General features: G+C 55.1%; 1 protein-coding gene across 5 annotated transcripts in view; it reads left to right on the plus strand.

The window, feature by feature from the left end:
• PDE2A (phosphodiesterase 2A) overlaps positions 1 to 19,245 on the plus strand; it is a 92,757-nt gene that overhangs the window by 18,332 nt on the left and 55,180 nt on the right. For 3 of the 5 annotated variants that reach the window (XM_019744352.2, XM_019744351.2, XM_074335826.1), the window contains exon 2: positions 12,264 to 12,336. In XM_019744352.2, the coding sequence (XP_019599911.2) occupies positions 12,318 to 12,336 (19 nt within the window). In that variant the 5' untranslated portion in view covers positions 12,264 to 12,317. Of the gene's footprint in view, positions 1 to 11,869; positions 11,990 to 12,263; positions 12,337 to 19,245 lie in introns of those variants that run through there. The other 2 variants (XM_074335823.1, XM_074335825.1) reach the window with 1 other exon arrangement.

A 19,245-nucleotide genomic window follows, 5' to 3' on the forward strand; every position in this document is an offset into this window, starting at 1 on the left:
TTGGCCCTGTTGAGTGAGGAAGAGATTTTCCAGTGGAGAGGCAGAGGACCAGAGGTGGACCAGTGAACCCTGAGGCCTGAGTCCAGAGGGGAAACATAACGAGGGGTGGGGGGTTGGCAACGTCCAGAGGAGCCGGGGGAAGGACTGGGAAGAAGTGGATGTGATGAGTTTGCAACTCGTCCTGCAGGGGAGGAGTAGCCCCTGAAGATTATTGTTGTTGTTGCTTGTTTGATTTTAGGGATGGGGAAACTGAGGCCCAGAGGGGTAGTGACGTGATTAAGCTCACTGAGGTCATTAGAGACAAACTGCGACCATGGGCCCTGCAATGGTCCTACCAGACCCCAGATAGGACCTCCTGCCCCAGACTTGCTGACCAGGATTTTTCCAGGTAACTGCTGCCTCCAAAAGCGGAGGGGGCCCATGGGTGATTTCATCCTCGCTGTGAATGAAATTTGCATAAGCAAGGGCCGTGCTTATGGCCCTTTGTTCCTCTGACAGACTGGGCATGTGTATAGTAGCAATAGTGGGGGAAGGCATTCAGGGAAGGAGCTGGCAAGTCAGGGGTTTGGCTAAGGTCAGCAAGGGTCATGAATTAATTCAAACTTGGGTCTTAAGGCTCCCAGCCCAGGCACTGTGCCACATCACCTTACTCTGTACCTGCAGAGATCTTTGGCTGAACTGGACACCTGCAGAAGTTAAGCGCATCTTTGAACGCCTCACACCCTCCCCAAGGCTCCTGTGGGTGCTGGGGCCTGATACTGGGTCTGCTGTGTCTGGAACTTACCCAGGCAGAGAAAGCAATTTAGCCCCATTGTCCTGATGAGGAAACTGAGGTGCAAAGGTTACAGTGACTCACTCAGGGCTACTGAATGGGTCAGTGCTGGGCTGAGCCTGGCTGCCTGGCCCTTAGCTTATCTACACTTCCCCCACCTTCCAGCTGTCCCCTTGCCTCTCTTCCATCCTGCTGTGCAGCGTTGCTGGGCCTGCTAGCTTTGATGGATGGCCCCACAATGCAGCCTCCCTCCCATTCCTTTCCGGACACTGGGCCGTTAGCCTCCTAATTACCAGTACTGGCTGGTGGCCTCCAAGCCATCCATCTCTCTCACACAGCCTCGCCTAGCACAGGTGGGGTTTTTTTTGGGGGGGTGCAGTAGGTCCCCATTCACTGAGGATGAGCTGAGAGTGCGGCTACAGTCCCTACTCTATGGGGGTTGAGGGTTAGCGAGCAGCCTACACCCCCAGAAATCTCTCCTGGACCTTCCAAGGGTACCTACATATGCATACATGCACACGTACACACACACGCACCATAACAGTAAGAAAAGCGTTCATGTATCAAAAAATACTGTTTGCCAATCATTGTGCCAGAGCTCTGCATGTATAACCTCACTTATCCTATTAGTTGGGTACTATTGGTAACCTCACTGTGGAGATAAGGAAACTGAGGCTCAGAGAGGTCCCATATCCAGGAAATGGAAGGTCCCATATCCAGGAAATGGAAGGTCCCATATCCAGGAAATGGAAGGTCCCATATCCAGGAAATGGAAGAGCTGGGATTTGAACCCAGGTCGTATGGCTCACATTTTGTATTTACATCTCCTCTGCCCTACTGACTTGTTTATGCATGCACGTATGAACACACAGACGTGTGCACACTCACACGTGTGCATGCACGAACACAAGCCTTCCTCTCAGCCCTGGCACTACCCATCTACCTGGACCAGGTTCCTGAGCAGGAGAAATGCAAAGCTGAGGAAGCGATGGGGGATCACTGCTCATTGTCCCCAGGCTGCCCCGGACTTTGCCCCCCGGCAGTGCCATTGATCAGGCGGGGTGCTGCATGGAGGAGGCATCCTACAGGCAGTGAGAGGAGGAGGCTGGGAGGCGGTCGATCAATAGTCCCTGCAGCACTGCCTTCCAGGAACCGGGGCCCAGGGGAGTGTGGCGCCGTGGGTCGATCGTCTGGGCTGCGGCCAGAAGGGTGTGTGTATGTGGCGTGAGGCTGCTGCATGGCAGCCTGTGTCCCGGCCCTCCCTGCCCACTGCTCTACCTTCCCTCTGCCTCTCACCTTCCACTGCCCACCTATACTTTCCCCTTCTTCCTCTACTGCCCCCCACCATGGGCACTGCAGCTGAGGATGAAACTTCCAGTTCCCAGGCACCTGTCTACACCCACTGGCGCAGTGAGGTAGGGGCAGGGTGAGCAGCGAGGCCCGCTGACCTCAGGAGCTGCAGGAGGTGGGACGAGCCCTCCGAGTCCTCTGAGGACAGGAATGAAGTGATGAGTGTAAAGGGCTTTACATCACCACGGGCACATAGTAGGCACTTAATTAGTCTTAGTCTGGTTCTTCCCTCCGAAGTCTGGAGAGAGCAAGGCTGCTGGGAGTGGATGGGGGCTGAGCTCCCAGGGAGGCTGTCAGATGCTGCTGACTGTTAACAATTGGGGGGGGGGGGCAAAGAGAGAGCGAGGGCGAGGGAGAGAGAGACCTGACACCTGACAGAGTCTAGCAAAGCCCTGTCACCCATTCTGACATGGGGCGAAGAACGTCTGGTGCTGGGAGGAGTGGTGGCCAGCACGGGGCTTGGGACCTAACTCCACTCTCCCTCTGGGAAGGGTCCCTGCACAGGCTGGGATTGCCCCCTTTCTTGGAGCAGCTGTCTCCACCATGGCAGAGGGGCCTCCATCAGGCCTTCCAACTTACACTGGCCCACGGGCTGTGATTCTCAAGGCCTCATTTCCTGCTGTTTCAGATGCTGCCTTACCGTACATTCTTGGACAAGACCTGTCCCTGGTGGGTAAGAGAGACATGGGACTTTTGACCAGTCTCTTTTCTGAAGGTCTGTGCCTAGATGATTTGGTGTTCTGGGGGCGAGACCGATGGTGGGGTGGTGGTACAAGGCTGGTGACACCCATGCCCCAGATGGGCAGACCCAGGAGGAGGGGCCCAGAACTGTGTGACCCTGGTACCCCTGTGCTCACACGGCCTGGCCTCGCCCTGCTTTCTGTCTGCTCCACCGCCCAGGCTGCCCTGTCCCACCTGCCTCTTGGGTCCTAGTCCTCTCTTCTTTTATCATGGTATCTGCCTCTATATTGCCTCCTGCCTCAGGCTTATCTCCTCCTGTCACTCATCCATCTAGCTCCGTCATTCCCCTGCGGCTTTCCTCTGCTCTCCTGCACACCGTCTCCCTCCCTGCGAGTCGGCTTGTCTGGCAGTCACTTCCTCCTTGCCAGTCGTCTAACTGGTCTCTGTGACTGACCAGCTCTTATCTTTGTCTACCTTCCCACATCTCCCTCTCTCTGATGGTGTTTCCGCCTTTCACTGTCTCTGGACTCCCTTTGTCTGTCTCTGCAAGTCTCTTATCTCTGCAAGTCTCGCCCCTTACCTCTGGGTCTCACTCTCTCAGGATCTGCCTAGTCCTGCCCCCTCAGCGTCCTTCCTCCTTCTCGCAAGCCCAGCCAGGACGGCAAGTCTAGCCCTCCAGCCTGAGGATAAAGTAGTTCACCCCGTCTCTCTTGCTGGCTGCCTCAGAATCTCCTGACAGTGCCCTCCACCCAGCACCACACCGCACCTTGTTGCTAGGCTTTGGGCTGGCAGCACCTGGCTTCCATAGCAACGGGTGCTTAGAAACAGACGCCACATCTCCCAGTCCCACCAAGGAGTCTGCGAATCCAGTGCCTTTCGATCGATCAGGAAACGTGGCAGGCTCTAAGCTGCCTCCAGCTTGGGAAAGCAAGAGAAGAGAGGGCCATGGTCTCTGCCTTCTGGAGCTGGGAAGCCGCTGGGATGGGAGGAGCGGCTCCAGTGTGGCCCTAAAACTTAGGATGGGTGGGGGGCAGGTTCTTTTGGGGAGCCAACCTGCTACTGGAGCGCACAGGTTTCCCAGGGGCCAGGTTTGGGTTGCTGTTCAACTATTTCTGGTGTGTGACTTTAGACAAATGACCTCATGTTCTAGGACCTCAGTTTTATCAACTGTAAAGTCGGGCTAATAATATCATGAGGATTAAATGAGATAATCAACTGAGTGGACCTGGCATTCAGAAGGTAGTCACTGATGGCAATGGCCTCCCTTCCCCTTTAAAGTTAAGATTTAATTAGAAGAGAGGAGGGCAGTAGAAACCTAGGCATGTACAAGGGTGTAGGCAAAAAAGTGGAGGCTGGAATGCACCTCACTTGAGCAGGGGTTCACTGGGGCTTGCTCTTACCTGGTATTCACAGAGACTCAAGCCCACAGACCACTGGGCTCTGAGGAGGAGAAACCCTGGTGTTGGGGTCCAGGAGTCCTGGCATCTCAGGCAGTTAGAATAATAGAACGTTAGGATCTTGGATGCCTGTATTCTCAGGACTCCAGGCTCTCACTTTCATGGAATGTAAGAAGCACACTCTTCAAACAGTGAGGCATTATAATAGAAGCTCTGATTTTCTTAGAACGCAAAGCTCTGCTCATTCTTGGAACCTCAAAGCCACACACTGGGGCCTCCCTGTATGATGGTTTCTGAGTCGGCAGGGAGTTTTCAGAGCATGGGGCCTTGGGTCCTTGTTGCTGAGAATTTCTTTCTTTCTTTCTTTCTTTCTTTCTTTCTTTCTTTCTTTCTTTCTTTCTTTCTTTTTCTTCTTCTCCTTCTCCCTCTTCTTTTTCTAAATGTATTATTTATTTTTTAAATTTTTTTCTTCTTTTTTGCTTAGACTTTGTATGCCTTGATAGGCCTCATGGCTCAGCTCATGGCTCAGCTCCGAGCAGCCCTGGTGTGTACGTGTGTGCATGTGTGCATGTGTGTACGTGTGTGTATGGGGGGCTGGTGTCAGTGACTGACTGCAGCCTGAGGCACCTTTGGAGCAGGGCCAGCTTAGGAATAGCCAGTGGAGGAAAGCTGGGCAGCTCGTGGGCTGCAGCTGTCCAGGAGGAGCTGGGTGGGATTCTGGGCAGCCACTGTTGGCTGGGGACCGGCCTGCCCTCCTCCATCCACCCAGCTGCCAGCCAGCGCTCAGGAGGAAGCATCCTAGGGCTAGAATCAGTGCAGCCCCATAAGGTCCTACAGACTGGAAGGCAGGATGCACCAGTGAGAGGAAGAGATGGGGGTTAGGGGCATAGGGGAAGAGAGATGGAGTGGGTTAGTGGGGGGATGGGGCTTAATGGGGGAGGGGTCTCAGTGAGGGGATGGGGTTCAGTGAGGGGATGGGGCTCAGTGAGGAGATGGGGCTCAGTGAGGAGATGGGGTTCAGTGAGGGGACGGGGCTCAGTGAGGGGATGGGGCTCAGTGAGGAGATGGGACTCAGTGAGGAGATGGGGTTCAGTGAGGGGACGGGGCTCAGTGAGGGGATGGGGTCAGTGAGGGGATGGGGTTCAGTGAGGAGATGGGGTTCAGTGAGGAGATGGGGCTCAGTGAGGAGATGGGGCTCAGTGAGGAGATGGGGTTCAGTGAGGAGATGGGACTCAGTGAGGAGATGGGGTTCAGTGAGGGGACGGGGCTCAGTGAGGGGACGGGGCTCAGTGAGGAGATGGGACTCAGTGAGGAGATGGGGTTCAGTGAGGGGACGGGGCTCAGTGAGGGGATGGGGTCAGTGAGGGGATGGGGTCAGTGAGGGGATGGGGCTCAGTGAGGAGATGGGGCTCAGTGAGGGGATGGGGTCAGTGAGGGGATGGGGTCAGTGAGGGGACGGGGTTCAGTGAGGGGATGGGGTCAGTGAGGAGATGGGGCTCAGTGAGGGGATGGGGCTCAGTGAGGGGATGGGGTCAGTGAGGGGATGGGGCTCAGTGAGGGGATGGGGCTCAGTGAGGGGATGGGGTCAGTGAGGGGATGGGGCTCAGTGAGGGGATGGGGCTCAGTGAGGGCATGGGGCTCAGTGGAGGTTGCTGAGGAGTTTCTTATACTACACCCTCTCTGCGCTCCCTCAGGCTCCTGCGGAGGGTCTTTGGGGTGGAGGGAGCCTGATCACCTTGAGCCCATTTGCCTGTCCCTGGGGTAGGCTGAGAGCCAAGAGTTCCGTTTCCCACCTCTGACCAAAGCGGGAAAGATTGGTAGAGCTGCTGAGAAAGCGGGATCTGCCTCTCCTTTTGCTCCGCTTCCTTCCTGGTTTCCATGGGAATTGTGGCTCAGAACGATCAGAGTTTGACAGGATGGTGCTGTGGGAGGAGTCGGCGTCAGGCAGAGCCATCTCACAGGGGAAGGGGTTGGCTCCAGAGAAAGTGAGCTCCCTGTTCCTGGGAGTGTGCAAGCAGAGGCTGGATTGTCCGTCAGGGTGACTTTAGGAAGGGGCTCCGATGGGGGAAGGTGGTCGAGAGGCCTGTTCCTTGGGAGCGGGCTTTGTGTAATGGAGTCAGGTGGCCCCACCTTCCAGACCTCCCTGTGCCTCACTGCGGGCGTCATCACACCCCGGGATCTTCCAGAGGAGCAGGGGGTCTGCTGGGGGAGGCACACAGGGAAGCAAGTACAGTTGGGCAAGTCCTACAATAAGGGGAAAGACCAGGCTGGCAGGAAGTTTCTACCACTGATTTGTATGGTTGTTAGATGTCTTTTTGAGCAATTCCTCTGGGTTGAGCTTCGTTCCAGGCGCTGGGGCCACAGCAATGAGCAAAACAGGGTCCTGTCCCCTGGAGCTGACAGTATAGTGGGGAGGCCGAGCTCCTGGCAGGAGTGTGGAGGAGCGCTGGGAAGTGCTGGTGAGGACCGCTGAGCAGGGATGTATCGCCAGAGTATGGGGCGGCAAGAAAGGAAGGTTTTCCAGGAGAAGGGGTGGGTGTGGTTGGGTGTTAAAGGCATTGAAGGCCAGGACCAGGGCTCCGACTTTACCCTGTGGGCACTGAGAGTCTGGGGGTGTGGGCGAGGCAGACTCAGGCTTGGGGGAAGAGAAGATGATCCAGCAGGTACGGGCCTCAGGGAGAAGGAGGCCCAGGGGTCCCCAAAGGAGGCACTGGGACAGCCATGCCCACGCGTGCCTCTCTGTGTGGGAGCCACGTGAGCGTGTGTATAGGGATGTGTACCTGTGTGTAGGAGTGTGTCTGTGTGTAGGAGTGTGTGTGTGTGTCTGTGTGTGTGTGTGTCTGTGTGTGTGTGTGTCTGTGTGTGTGTGTGTCAGTGTGTAGGAGTGTGTGTGTGTCTGTGTGTAGGAGTGAAGGGCGTGTGTGTCTGTGGAAAGGCCGTGAGCGTGTGTATGGTTGTGTATGGCCTGGGGCAGCCTGGTGCAGAAGAAGGATCTCGGGGTTTGTGGATGACCAGAAGCAGCTCCCCAGGCCCAGGTGCCCAGTGCCCTGGACCTCAGCCCCGGTGTGAACAAGCAGGGCCTGGATTGGTCCTGGGCCGGAATCCTGTAGCTTCCCTTCCCCTTCTGGGGTCACGGAGCTGGTGTGTATGCAAATAACATGCAAATGAGATGGAAACGGGTGAGACCTGTGACTGACCCACCCTCGGCCCCTCACCCCAGGGGCCTGAGTTGACTCAGCCTGTGCGCTTGCGCACTCAGAGCCGCTGCAGGGGCTCAGGAGCAGCCCCTGCCCAACCAGAGCCCAAATGGCCCTTGTGCCCAGCACGGCCTGTGGCCAGATTCTTTCTGTGTGAGGGCTGCCCTCACATCTGGAAGACACACAGAGCTGATCCGAGCTAGTGGCTATGGGCAGCTTCGCTCTTTGGTGTGAATTTGGGTACACACATACTCACACATTTGCACACACACATTCACGCATGAATACATATATGTGCATACGTGGACATTTGTGCACACACACAACTGTACACACATACCTGCAGGGTACATACACTCATAACTCACACAGACACACACATATGCACATTCTGTAGATACACTCACATCTGTGTACACACCCACATTCAGCTGTGCTATTGTGGAAGTATCACACGTCTTCACAAAGCTACAAATTTGCAAACCTGTACTCATACCCTCTCCCGCCCTCACCCACATTGTGCTCACAGACCTGGTTGCAGGGCCTTACACACACCCAGAGAAAGAGAGAGAGCGAGAGAGACAGAGCGCGCGCGTGCGCGAAAATGCGCGCTACCTGAGGGCTGCTCACACCCATGGCCCGTCCAGGCCTGAAGTATTGAGGATGGTCTCTAGAAAGACGCAGAACCTGCCGAGCTTTAAGCTTCTTCCAGGATGCTTCTTGGATTCTCTCTTTGCCGGGCCCCTTGGATGGTGGAGGCCTCTTTCAGAGCATGGGCTCCACCCCAAGTCAGAGAGAGACTGAGTCATACACAGTTTCCTAAGGGGCCTCCCACATTGGGATCTGGTCCTTGCTCAGTCCTCTGGCCTAGCATGGCTGGGCAGGCCTCGTTGCCCAGGACAGCTGTCTTCTGCCCAGCGAGGCCTACCTGGTACCTGCCTCCCTCCACCTGAGCTGTCTGAGCCTTCAAAGACAACCAGGCCAACCTTCACAGCTGCTGAGAAGCCTGAGGCCAGAGAGGGCCAGAGCCTTGCCTGAGGTCACTCAGCATGTCAGGACAGGGCTCAGCTTTGAACCTGAGTTTGACCATGGTTAGTAGCAACAGGATAGCTGCATGTCAGGCACCAGCCAGGCTCATGGAAGCAGGGCACGTGCTCATGGGAGATGGGAACAGATTTGGGGTCTATTGAGGGGCTGCTGGTGCCACACTGCCAAGTGGAGAGATTATTAGCAGGAAAGTCTGTTCACCAGTCCTGGGTGAAGAAATGCTTTGTAAACACAATGGCCCACAGAGGTGTCATCATTTTTAGGCATGAGGGAGGGCCAGTTCCTGGACAGGGCCTAAGGTCAAATGGGTCTAGTACCCAGGCTCTCGGCTGAGTCACCTTTTCTGAAATACCCACTCTGAGGTAGCTGCGTCACTGGGCAGCTTAGAGTTGCCCACAAAACTGGGAAATGAAAAGAGATGGCTGGAGGGGCTGGGCCAGCCACTCCTGTGGCAGATGTGGACAGAGGGTTCAGGAACTTGGAATGGAAGACCCTCAGTCACTGCATTGTTGGAGAGAAAAGAAGTGGGAAAGTCTGCTTTTCTTATCTGCCTTTCCTCTCTAGATAGAGCATGAATTTAAGGCACAGGTTGGAGCCAGACAACCTAGGTTTGAATTTTGGCTCCACTACTTACTAGCTGTGTGACTGTGGGCAAGTTGCTTAGTCTCTCTGTGCCTCAGTTTTCCTTATCTGTAAAATGTGCTTAATAATAGATCCTACCTTATACTGCTGTTAAGGTGACACGTGAGGCATAGTAAGTGCTTAATAAATGTTAAAGCCCATCAAACACAGAGCCCACAGTCCAGATGGACACACTCAGCCCTGGCCCTCAATTCCATGAGACCGAGGTCACCCAGGGACAAGGTGCATATAATTCAGGATTTGTAAACCTGGCAGCAAATTAGAATTGCCTGGGAACACTTAAAAATATCTGGGATTGGCAGGGGTCGTCCAAGGCATGGGCCGGGGTGAGAACTCAGCTCAGAATCACAGAAAGTAAAGTTGGAGGAGTGGAGAAGTCCTAGTCTTGGAGCAAGGGTCACTTTCTAGCCGTGAGAATTCAGACAAGGCCTGTCACCTTTTCACCTCGAGGAACCTGGTTGCCTCTTTCGGGCGTGGGCTCATTGGAGAATTTCAAGGATTACATGAAGGGATGTTTGTGAAAGGAAGGGCTCTGTATCCTGCCAAGCATCAAAAGGAAGAAGTTTGTGTGTGGACTCTAGTGTGTTACCATTTCACAGATGGGGAAAATTAGATCCAGAGAGGTGCAGTGGCCTGTCCAGAATCACACAGCAAGTCTATGGCAGATTTAGGACTCAAAACACTCTGAGGAATGTTTGACTCTGAAGGACTGACACAAAACAAATCTCTCTGAGTTCGGGGAGACACAGAGCATGTTCCTGGGGCACCAGCCATTGAGCTGCAGTATGAGAGACCAAGTAAGATTTAACAAAGAACTTCTCAAGAGCAGTGCTGGGGAGGTCCTGCCTTAATCTGGGAGCCCAAGAGATGGCAGCTGTGCCAGGCCAGGGTTGGCTCTTGACTGCGAGGTCTGAGACGCTTCCACTGAAGAACAAATAGCTCTGGTCAGTGGCTGTAACAGATGCCTCCTGGGTACCTATGTCCCAGCCTGGCAATGCAGAGTCCAGGACTGACCTGGTGACACGTGTGCAGGATTAACTAAGAGGTTTGTGAACGGGGCTCAGACTCACTCTTTACAATAACCCTTATGTTGGTCACTTTCTTTACAGAGCAAGAAACTGAGGCCATAAAAAGAAAGGGAGGCCCTTCTCTGAGCCATAACCTTTACACATCTCAGCTCATGTCATGTTTTTACAGTGTTAATAAGCAGGACAAATTTCCCCTAGTTTGAAGGTGCAGTCAAATACATTGACTTGGCCTGGATCACTTAGTGACAGCAATGGTCACCCCTCCCCAGGAGCCCAGATGTGACTCCCAGGAAAGACACAAGAAGGGGAACCCAGAGGACTAAGGTAGCCCCTTGACGGAGGTGGGCCTCTGCCTGGGCCCCGAATGATAGCAGGCTGACCAGATCTGGAGGGCATTGGGGGTGGGGTGGCATGGGTAAAGGCCTGGAGGTAAGAGTGAGTCATTCACCCATGTGAGAAGAGCAGGAAGTATAAATTTAAGGAATGGTGTCGAGAGGGTCAAAACTGGAAAAACAAGCCAGGGCTAAGTTATAGAGGGTCTGCCATGTCGGGTTGAGGGGTTTGGTTGGCTTTATTGTGCTGGTGGTAGGGAGTCACTGAAGGTTTTTGAGCAGGGGAAGAAGCATGTCTAGAGCTGGGCCTCAGAAACAGAGGTGGAGAAATCCTGGCATGGAAGGCCTTCCCCTGGGCTGGTGGCACAGCTTGTGTGCCAGGTGCCTGGACTCTGTCCAGCACTGGGCTTAGTGATTCAACATTGAGGAAAGCACTCCCCAAGGAGAAAGGACTCATGAATCAGCCCATTGAGGTGAGGAGGCTGAGAGGCTGGGGGCTCACTGAGTCAGTCACCCTCCAAAGGGGGAAAGGAGAGTTGCAGGGAGAGGGGCCTGCAGTGCAGTGGGAAGGATTCAGGTCAGATCCCAGCAAGGGCGGTCAGGACTCTGGCTGCCTTCCAGCGTTGATTCTTCTGGCAGTTTTGTGAAAGAGATGGGAAAACTGAGGCCCAGAAACCGTGGAGGGGACCTGACCAAGGTCATACAGCAAGTCGTTGGCAAAGGCCATCCTCACCCTCTAGTCGAAACACGTCCCACCGCTGCAGCCCATCTCCTGCCAAGCGGAGGCTAGGAACCGGTTGGGTCCAGGCAGGGAGCTGACCCAGGTGACCCCTCCCTGCTCACCGCCCTCCCCGCCCCGCCAGGCAGACGGCAAATAGGGCCGGGATGCGCCGCCGCAATGGGACAGCAGGGGGCGCAGGAGCGTCACGGCTGCCGTAGACGCTTGAGCGCAGAGGACGCTCTGCGGGGAACTGCGCTTCGGACGCGGGGGTCCTACCGCGGAACTGTGTATGGACTGTGTGGCCCTGGGGCCTGCACCCTCTCCGGCTTCCGAGGATGCCAACGCACACCTGCCCGCCCAGTGCTGGGTTCCCAGTCTTCCTATCCCCCACTCAGAAGTGGTGCGCCTGTCCGTGTGTGCGCACGTGTCTCCTTCACAGATTTGCTACTGCTCCCGGGGCCTGGCAGTCTCGGAGCGACCTCTAAAATTCTCCCTGATTTCCCCCTTTGTTCCTGGAAGAGGACCAAGCCCAGGGCTCCTTGTATTGTGTCAGCGCCCCCCTCCCCCCATTCTACTCCCGCACCCCCCATTCACTGCGCTGGTTTCGGCCTTGGGTTTCTGGCTTGGCTCCAGGACTTTCTAAGTGGTGGGGGGAAAGGATATGATCAGCGAGGAGAGGGGCTCTGAGTTGGCGACCCCCGCAAGGTAGAGAAAGGAATGGTACCGGGGCAGGAGAAGGGAGCGAAGGCTGGGAGCCGGCTACCTGGCGGGGATCCTAATAGCGGACGAGCCAGGAGACTTGAGAGCAGAGATGTAAAGGAGGTGAGAGCTGGTAGGGGGTGGGGTGGGGGTCCGAAGATCCCTTCTGCTGAGAGGTGCTGTCCAGGGTTGCGCGGAAGTAGGCGGGGCTAGGGCGGTCGAGGGGCGGAGAGTGGGCGGTCCAAGGCGGGGCCGAGGCGGACAGTCGCGCGGACCCCGCGAAGCTGTCGCGGACGCGCTGACCGAGCGCAGCGGCCGGGCTGGCGGGCGGGCGGGCGGCTGCGAGTATGGTCCTGGTGCTGCACCACATCCTCATCGCTGTTGTCCAATTCCTCAGGCGGGGCCAGCAGGTCTTCCTCAAGCCGGACGAGCCGCCGCCGCCGCCGCCGCCATGCGCCGACAGCCTGCAGGTAGGGGGGCTCCCGGTGCTGGGCACGAGGAGCCGCGGGTGTCTAGCAGAGCTGGGCCGGGTCCTCCGCAGAGCGTGCAGTCGCGGGCTCCATGGTCCACCCTGCCCCTGGGACCCCTCCCCTAGTTCTGAATCCCACTCCCGTGCCTACTGCAGCCCATCCTGGAGCCCTTGAAGCACACGCTCACGGTCCAAACCTCACCCTAGACTCTGACCCCTTTCTGACCCTGGACTCCACCCCTAACTCTGAACTCTCAATTCACAATGGGACCCCAGTCCACACCAAGAGCTCTCTTCAAGTCTGGAACCCCCGGCCTCCCAGATTAGGGAGGGCCCCTGCCCTAACCTCTGAATTGCCACTATATATATATATATAATCAGACTCCAGGCACATCTAGAATACACCTGAGCCCCCAACTCTCAGCCAGGACCCCATCTCAGAGCTGGGGCTTTATCCCCAAGACCCTAAACCTCTACTCCGTAGCCTCATTTGTGCCCCCACCCAGATTCCTACTCAAACATCTGGATTGGACTTCAGTCCTCACCTGGGACCCGACCCCAGGGTCCAAACGCTTCCTCTGTCTTCTGCAGGACCACCTCCTACCCTCCCTGCTTTCCCTCCCTTCTTCCCGTATAGAAGGTCCCTAGTTTTTTCCAGCTCATCTCACCCTCTCCTCTTGTTTCTCTCTGGGTGTGCTGGTCCCACTTTATTCTCTGGTTTCTCCTCTGGCTTCTCCGAGTCTTGCTGGGTGTCCTCTCTCTCTGCTTTTGTGTTTCTCTCTTGTTTGGTCTCTTTTGCCCATGTGCCCAACTCTCTTGGTCTGTCCATCACCCCACCCCTCACCACCACCACAGTTTCTCTAGGTCTCTATCTTTGTTCTAGCGTCTCTCCCTGTGGTCATCCCTTCTCCTTATACCTGCCTCTGATTTGGGGTGAGGCGGGGACAGGCTCAGAGAGCCAGTATCCCTAGGACCTGCACCCCTCCCATGTGGTCAGGCGTGGCACGGTGTGGGCACTGGTGGAAGGGACTAAACATGGAATGAACAGCCCGTGGGTGGTGCTCAGGGATCTAAGGTGGGTGGGGGTGATGCAGTGGGGGCACTGGGGTTCCTAACTTATAAACCCTCTCATCCCTGATGTCCTGGTCTTGACTGGGGGCAGTTGGAGGTGTGGGTTGGGGGAGTGGAGGAGCAGAGTGCACCATCAGTCGCCTGTGGTGAGAGGTGTCCAGGACTGGGTGAGTCTGGAGTATGTGTTTGTGTTGCACAAGCTGGGTTGCATGTGTTGGGTATGCCTTGTGTGTGATCATGTGTGTTGTGTCATGTAGCATTGTATGTCATCGTGAGTGGGATTACTTGGGGGGATTCTCAGGGGCTTATGGTGAGTGTGAGGATTGTGAGTGTGTGGCACTGCATGCTGTGTGTGGCGAGGGAGGCTGTGTTGTGTGTAGTGCCAGCTGTATATATGACTGTTGTGTGTGTAGGGAACTTCTGTGTATGTGATTGTGTCATCGTGGGGTGGAGTTATTGTCGGGGCAGCTTGCATAGAGGAGTGCTTGTGTGGTTTTGTATGTTAGTTGTTGTGTGTGGCCACGAATAGCCACTGTAGGGACCTGAAGAAAGGTTTCATTTGGTGTCTTGGCAGAGGGGCGTTGGGTTGGGGGGAACTGTGTGTGCCGGAGTGTGTTTGCAGCCTAGGTGATGGCTTAGAGTCACTGGGCTTGCTTGGGAAATAGATTAGGATCTGTGTGTTGGTGTTTAAGGGTCATGTGTCTGTGTGGGGGCTGTTTGAACAACTCTGGGTGGGGAAGAATGCAGCAGCCAGGGCCAAGGGGTCCAAGGCAAGGAGTGGTTGACTGTGTGTGTGTGTGTCTGTGTGTGTGCATGTGTGTGCCCGTGTGTGCATGGGAGGGAAGCAGTGAGCAAACAGGATTGTCTATGCTGAGGGGTTGTGTCCACAAACGTGTGTCGCGTTAGGCGTGCACATTATCTATGCAGGGTGTGTCTCTATGTCTGGGTGGTGTGTGTGTTGAATGTAATTGGATGTGTGTATCTGTGCTTGGGGAGGTGAGTCTGGGGTGTGTGAGGTGTGTGATGGAAGGTTGAGTGTGAGTGTGATGTGAAGTGTGGGTGTGTGAGCTGTGTGGCATTTTGGTGTGATGTGTGGATTATGTGATCTTTTCTCCTTGTGAACTATTTATGTGTGTGGTGAGGAGTGTGTGCGGGGCTTCCAGGAAGATAAGGGTTGTGTGTGTGTGTGGGGGGTGTTGAGGGCTGTGGAATTTACTGCGGGGGGTAAGCAAGTGTGTGCATAAGGTGTGTGGGGTGAGGAATGAGGTATGTAATGTTTGGGGTGTGTGACATCCACCAGGTGTCCCATAAATGTTTGTAGAGTGACGTGTGTGTGCAGGGAGGGCTTGGCTGCCATCCTGTCCTCACTTCCCTCCCGATTAGGTCCCCAGAGATGGCCAGTGACGTTCTCGAATGGCTCCCCCAGGCTAGGCTGGGTCTACCCTTTGCCCTTCATCCCCCTTGCTTTGACCAAGGCCTTTGTCTTGGGTTTCCGGCTGAGCAGGGCCTGGACAAGCAGGCGTTGGGCGATGTCGCAGTCGGGAACCTTTGTTCTTTTCCTCTTAGCCTGTCTCATGTTTGGGGCCGGGATTTGGAAGGGGGTGGAGAGAGGATGCACGTGTCGCAGGGTCACTGTGTTTCCTGCCACGTCACAGTGCTCTACAAAAAGGAGGGGTCCGGGCACAGGCAGTGAGGCCCGGGTGGTACCCCCAGTGGCACTTCCTTGGTGCAAGAGCACCTTGGGCCAGGCTTGGCGTTGGGCGAGGGCTTAGGCCCCTGGGTGGCCACATCATCTCTGGGGTGCTGAGCAGCGAAGTACCCCCTTCTGTATGCTGGCCTGTCTTCTTCCCTTCTCTGTGTGGCCCCCAGGGAGAGTCCCCAGGCTGGGAAACAACCAGGAAGACCTCAGTCTGTTTCCACTTTTGTTGACTTCACATCTGATGGGGGGAATAGTCCCTGTCCTCGCAGAGAGCCTTATCTGAAAAGGGGAGCGTGATCACTCCTTTGGGGACCCGCTAGTCTGATGGGAGAGATCCAGTCAATAGGAGAATCCAGGTTGTACCCTTCAGAGAAAGGAATGAGGAAACCTTAGCAGACAGTCTGCCAACAGGTATTGAAGAACGTGAAAAGCGAGGACTCCTTACAGTTGGAAAGTACAGAGACTATCAGAGTCAGTCAGGGGAAGGGGCCGGGGGGCCCTTCAGAAGTGTCTCTGAAGTGAGTGGGCTTGAGCTGGGCCTTGAAGGGGGTGTTCGGTAAACAGAAATGTGGCCTGGGGCTGAGGAAGATTCTGACCCAGCCAGAAACAGGGATATGGAATGCAGCTGGTCCTTTCCAAGCACTGCTGTCTGGCTTTGGATGGCCGTCCCTGGGCCTCCAGCCTCCTCACCCTTCACGTCCAAGCCCTTTGCCCGTCCCATTGTCTCTGGCCAGAATCATCGTCATTCTCATCATCATCATCTTTTTTTTTTTTTTTTTAACTTTTAAAATTTATTTTAAGTGTGTTTTTCCAGAACCTATCAGCTCCAAGTCAAGTATTGTTTCAAGCTAGTTGTGGGGGGCGCAGCTCACAGTGGCCCATGCGGGGATCAAACAAGCAACCTTGGTGTTAAGAGCACCGCGCTCTAACCAACTGAGCTAACCGGCCGCCCCCATCATCATCATCTTTTAGGCAGCTCTTTCCAAATTCAAAGCTCCTTAAACAAATGTGTCATTTGACAGATTAGCTCATTCATTTGTCTAAAAGCATTTATCAAGTATCTGTTATGTACCAGTCAGGCACAATTGTAAGTGCTAGGGTCAGAGCAGTGACAAAATCAGCCTCCTGGGGCTCCTACCTCCTGTGTCTGAGGAACCCCGTCTTCCTGGCTCAGCCACACTGTCAGCCCCCAGGCCCTGGGCAGATGGCTCTCCCTTATGTGTTTCCCAGCCTGACGTGCACTTGGTTCTATAAGGCTTCTCTTAAGACACTGGGTGGGGTCTGCCCATCCCAGGTGTCCTGAGCTGGACTTGCCATCGTCCAGATGTTCATATTAATCATCAGATGTCCATAACCCCCTGTAGGGTTGGCAGCCCAATTGCCATCTAAGGAAACTGAGGCCCAGACTAGGGTGGGTGGGGGTCTTTAGGCAGCCTCCTCTTTTTAGACCCTCCTTTTACCAGCCTTACCAGAGACCAGGAGAGGTCAGGTGACGTGTCCAAGTTTCACAGCAAAGTGGCAGGGCTGGTCTCAGAATACAGCGCGCTTGGCCACCAGGCTGGGCTCTGGCCCCAGCACCATGCTGCTTCCTGGCTGGCCTCCGTGCTGCCTGTGGCGGGTAAATGATTATTAATGACCCCTCTGGCTAGGAGACAGGAAACGTTTCCCAGCCACAGCTGGGGACCTGCTCCCTGCCAGCCCCCGCCATCCATAGCCACCCTGGCCATGGTGTCGGCTTGATGTTATATTTCCATTCGGCCGTGGCCTGCTTTGCACCTCCTGCTGTCCACCTTTCCCCTCCCTTTTCTCTCCGGGGTGAAGGACAAGAAGGGACAGAGCTTTCTCTTCCACGTCTCTATCTCTCCATTTTCTCCATCCTGATTCATCTCTAACTTCTTCCCTGCCCCAAACCAGCCAGAAGTACCCTCTCTTCAGGAAGCCTCTTTGAAGGCACTGCCAACCCCTCCAGTGGCCCTATTCTGGGCCCTGGACATTGCGGACTCTGGTACCTCTCTGATTGTTTGCTTTGATGCCCCTAAGTCTGGGCTGGGGACTTGCTGTGGCCTATCCTCTGTCGCTGTCTTAGGACTGACACATAGAGGATCCTCCTAGATGCTTCCTCCAGAAAGCCCCCAGCCCAGCCCAGGGATTCTCACTTCCTCTGAGCACCCCAGCCCTGCCTGTGTGCTGCCAAGCCCTCACAAGTGGACGTTAAGTGAGAATCTACTATATGTCTAACAGAGAGGGAAGGTAGAGATGAGCATGACGTGTGCCTTAAAGTTCTGCCACACATGACCCCAAGTCCGAGTGACAATGTGTATGCTCCAGGGCGGGTAGAGAGATCTAGGTACCAGGACTGACGACGGGCAGGGGGTGGGGGAGGGGAGGGGGCACAGACAAAGATTGATGCTAGTAGATTGTGTGGTGAGTGCCATGCTGGAAAAAACTTGGGAACCAGGGTGGGACAGAGCTGAGACCCCTAATTCAGCCCAGAGTGGGAGAGAGGGGCAAGTTGGGGAGCTTCCAGGAGGAAACATATCTAAACTGAGAAGGAAGGGATGAGCCAGGAGAAGGTTCTGGGCTGAGAGAAGGAGAGAAATGGTGAATGTGAAGGCTGGCTGGTGACAGACAGAGGGAGGAAAGTGTGGTTCTGCAGTTCCCTTGGAGCTGGATCCTGGACTGTCAGGGTGGCTGAGTCGGTGGGATTGGATGGGGGGGTGTAGGGGTAAAGCATGAAGACACGAGGCTGGCGAGGCTGGCAGGGGCCAAACTGTGCAAGACTTATAAGCCATGTCAAGGAATTTGGTCTTTTTCCTGAGGGAACTGGGCCCTGGGCAAAGTGTTGAAAGCAGGGCTGGGACGGCTCAGACCTGTATATTAGGGAGCCCACTGGGCCCAGGGGTAGAGAGCACATAGGAGGGATGAGTGGGGAGGCTGGGCTGCCGGTGTGGAGACTGGTGCAGTGTGGTTCAGACCAGGAGTGATGACGCTGACAGGGAAATGTCAAGGAGGGAGGGGAAGGGACAGAGGGGTGAGGGGTAAAGGAGGGAGCTGGTCATCTATAGAGGTGAAGGGAGAGAGAGAACGCCACCCCACTGTCAGAGAGGACATGAGAGGGAAGACAGGGTTTGAGGGCAGATGCCTGGACCTGTGTCAGGGCCCACTAAAGACCAGCCAGTCTCAAGGAAGGCCTCTTAGGTCGGGAGCTTTAAGGCTAAATGGAGACCAGGAGACCTGGCCCGTGCTCGGGCTGCTGCGTCATCCTCTGTAGCACGCATACTTGGATCTGCCCTGGGAAGAATGTTCAGAATTCGAAAATTAAAACAATCTGTGAAATGTAATATTTAATAAAATTCAAATCCAAACTGTATGAATGCATTCCAAAACTAGTTAAAATGTAAATTTATGAAAATGCTAAACATACGTGATGGTTCTAAGACCACTTGTAAGCCTCCACCGCTTCCCTCCAATTTGGATCCAGCCCTAGAAGCTGCTGCCTCTGAGGCTGGACCCCAGGGGCTCCAGGACCTTTGGTCTTGTGTTCAGGGCGCTTCCTGTGGGGAGCCTGTCCCTTGGCTGCTGGCTTCAGGTGGCAGGTATTTTACTTTTTCTGTCCCCCATCTGAGGCAGTTGGTCCCTTGAGCTCCTCCCATCTGTAGTTGCCATTAGTTGGGGGGCCTCGGTACAGAGGTAGGGGAGGGGGAACGGTGAGGAAGTTGCAGGAGCTGAGGGGAACTTTCAGGCAAGTTGCGCAGTTTCCAGAACACCAGAATGTTAAGGTCCCATCTTGCAATCTTGGGACTGGGCTCTACTTAGCTCTCACTCTCACGATCTTGCATAGACCATTTTCTGGGCTGCGTCTTCTCACCTGTAACAGGAGGAAGTTGGGGTCACTATCTCCAGGGGGCTGTATGAGCTCTAAGGACAGGTGACTAAGAATCCAGCATTGTCGGTGTATGGGGTTTGAGCCGTCCTCAGCTCTCAGCTTCCAGCCAGGGCTGTGTGGTGGTGTGATTCTGACATTCTGTGACTTTAAGATGCTGAGGCTCCAGGAGCCAAAGATGCAGACATTCTGTGAATCCAGGATTCTAGGATTTGATGATTTGATGATTCAATGATTCTAAATGGGGCTGCTAGGAA

Source organism: Rhinolophus sinicus, linkage group LG06 (assembly GCF_036562045.2).
Source record: "Rhinolophus sinicus isolate RSC01 linkage group LG06, ASM3656204v1, whole genome shotgun sequence".
In the NCBI taxonomy this organism is placed as follows: Eukaryota; Metazoa; Chordata; class Mammalia; order Chiroptera; family Rhinolophidae; genus Rhinolophus; species Rhinolophus sinicus.